This window comes from Rhagoletis zephyria, unplaced genomic scaffold (assembly GCF_001687245.7).
Source record: "Rhagoletis zephyria isolate East Lansing unplaced genomic scaffold, Rhagoletis_zephyria_1.1 Rzeph_scaffold_00649, whole genome shotgun sequence".
NCBI lineage: Eukaryota > Metazoa > Arthropoda > Insecta > Diptera > Tephritidae > Rhagoletis > Rhagoletis zephyria.
The window spans coordinates 186,208-188,317 of NW_016157733.1; the positions used below are offsets into that span (position 1 = coordinate 186,208).

The 2,110-nt window shown below is 47.5% G+C and overlaps 1 protein-coding gene across 1 annotated transcript; it reads right to left on the reverse strand.

Annotated features, from left to right (window-relative positions):
* Nucleotides 1-462: 462 nt before the first annotated feature.
* LOC108360899 (uncharacterized) lies at nt 463-1,282 on the reverse strand. The gene has a single exon (XM_017613360.1). It carries the CDS (start codon nt 1,183-1,185, stop codon nt 463-465), a length of 723 nt encoding a protein of 240 aa, XP_017468849.1. The 5' UTR covers nt 1,186-1,282.
* Nucleotides 1,283-2,110: the final 828 nt, after the last annotated feature.

Below are 2,110 nucleotides of genomic sequence, written 5' to 3' on the forward strand. Positions count from 1 at the left end.
ACTCCAGAAATCCGCTGGTAACAAGTTACACCCATGACAATGCGTAAATCTTTCAGTATAAACGTTTTAATTTTACTAGTCTCTTTTCAAGAGCATATTTTCGGGCACTAGGCCTGTTTAGGTTTGCACTAAACACTCAAAAGAAACATGAATTCGAAGTATAGGTATGTATGTGGTTTATTTGGGTACTCGCAAGGCGAACGTACCAATCACGTCAAAAGATTTACAATAATAACCAATGCTCATGTCAAAGTTGAGCTTAAGTAGAAGAATAGTGTGTAAGCAAATAATAACAAAATAGATAGTAGTTCTTGTATACGGTACAATGGCATGATCGAAGCAACGGTTGGGTGGCGTGAGATATGTACATATGTATGCTAACTGCAGCCGGTCACCTGATGCTGGTGATGCCGGATTGTGTGGCTTCAAAACGCACTAAAGTCAAATGCTGCTTTTGGATATTTAACATTCCTCCCCGGCTGAACCGTCCTGATTCAGAATTTGTGGGTCGATAAGACGACAAACCTTCTGCACCGGGCGTTGGCACCTGTGTTTAATGAAAAGTCCCTCCGGTGTCCTTTTTTCGCTATTGTACTCAATCGTGACGATACGAACCGAACCGTCAGTGCCAGGGTGAACTTCCACAATGCGGCCTATACGCCAATGCGATGGGGGAAGGTTCTCATTGCGAATCAGTACGACATCGCCCAGCTGTAGATTCTCTCTGCGTCTTTCCCACTTGCGCCGTGCTTGTAGAGTGGATAAGTACTCTCGTTGCCAACGATTCCAGAAGTGTTCAAACATTTTCTGCAATTGTTGCGAGTACAGAAGACGGTTGTCTGGAATGTTGGCGATGGGTGGCTCTGGTCTGGAGTTCAGAGGTCGGCCAATCAGAAAATCGCCGGGTGTGAGTGCGAGGCTTCCGCTCGGATCGTCGTGAAGTGGAACTAGTGGTCTTGAGTTCAAACAGGCTTCAATCTTGACGAGCAGGGTGCTTAGTTGATTGAAGCGGAGGACTTGCCGGCCGACCGTACGATAGAGGTGCTTTTTGGCTGAACGTACAGCGGCTTCCCAAAGACCTCCATGGTGGGGCGCTGCTGGAGTAATAAATTTCCATTGCGTACCCGATGATGCTATGTGCTGCTGAGCGTAAACATTTCGCCAGTCCTGCAGATCTTCACGCATCCGTCGACTAGCTCCAACAAATTGCGTTCCGTTGTCACTGTAGAGAATTGAACAAATGCCTCTTCGGCTTATAAAGCGATCAAATACGTCGATGAATGACTGGGTTGACAAACTTTCAGAGAGTTCTATATGCACGGCTTTTGTAGCCATACAGATAAAAATCGCGCCGTATGTTTTTGTTATACTGGTGGATCGCTTTCCGCCAGCTCGAATGTTGAATGGCCCACAATAGTCCAACCCAGTATGCGTGAAAGGTGGAGCTACTATTACACGGGATTTTGGAAGCGATGACATCTGCTGTTGCTGAGTTAATCGGGCGTGTCGACGACAAACGACACACTGGTGAAGGTACGACTTCACAAGTCGGCGTCCATGTATAATCCAAAATCGTGAACGCAGGTACTGCAGCATTTTCTGTATTCCACCGAGTAGGCAGCGCTTGTGAGCATCGGCCACGAGTAGTTTTGCCAAAGAGCAATTTCGGGCGAAAATCACTGGATGTTTCTGCTCATAAGGTAGTTCCGAATTCGTCAACCGACCACCGACTCGGAGGATGCCTCCCTCATCCAATATGGGGTTCAGTGGAAGCAGTTTACTTGATGTGGCAACACTGGAACAAGACTTAAGTGCATTAATTTCTGATTGGTACACATTACCTTGACTTTGCCGAATGTGCACTACAAGGGCCCATTCCTTCCCCTCGGCCGAAACCCACGCACGTTGACTTCGGAGTGACGGGACCAGGCGTCGAATGCGGGCAGTGGTATTGAGCAATGTATCCAGACGGCAACATTTGTCTACCAAAGGTATTCGCTGCCTTCCCACTGATGTCATTAGGAACCGTGACTCAGTGCTTATGCCAAGGTGAGCCTTGACCGGTCGGCCTTCGCTGTTGAAAAGCTGTTGCTGTTCGCTAGTTAGACTC

Excerpts from the sequence above, each read along its gene's own strand:
- LOC108360899 (XM_017613360.1), bottom strand. The coding sequence starts at position 1,185 with ATGCGTGAAGATCTGCAGGACTGGCGAAATGTTTACGCTCAGCAGCAC.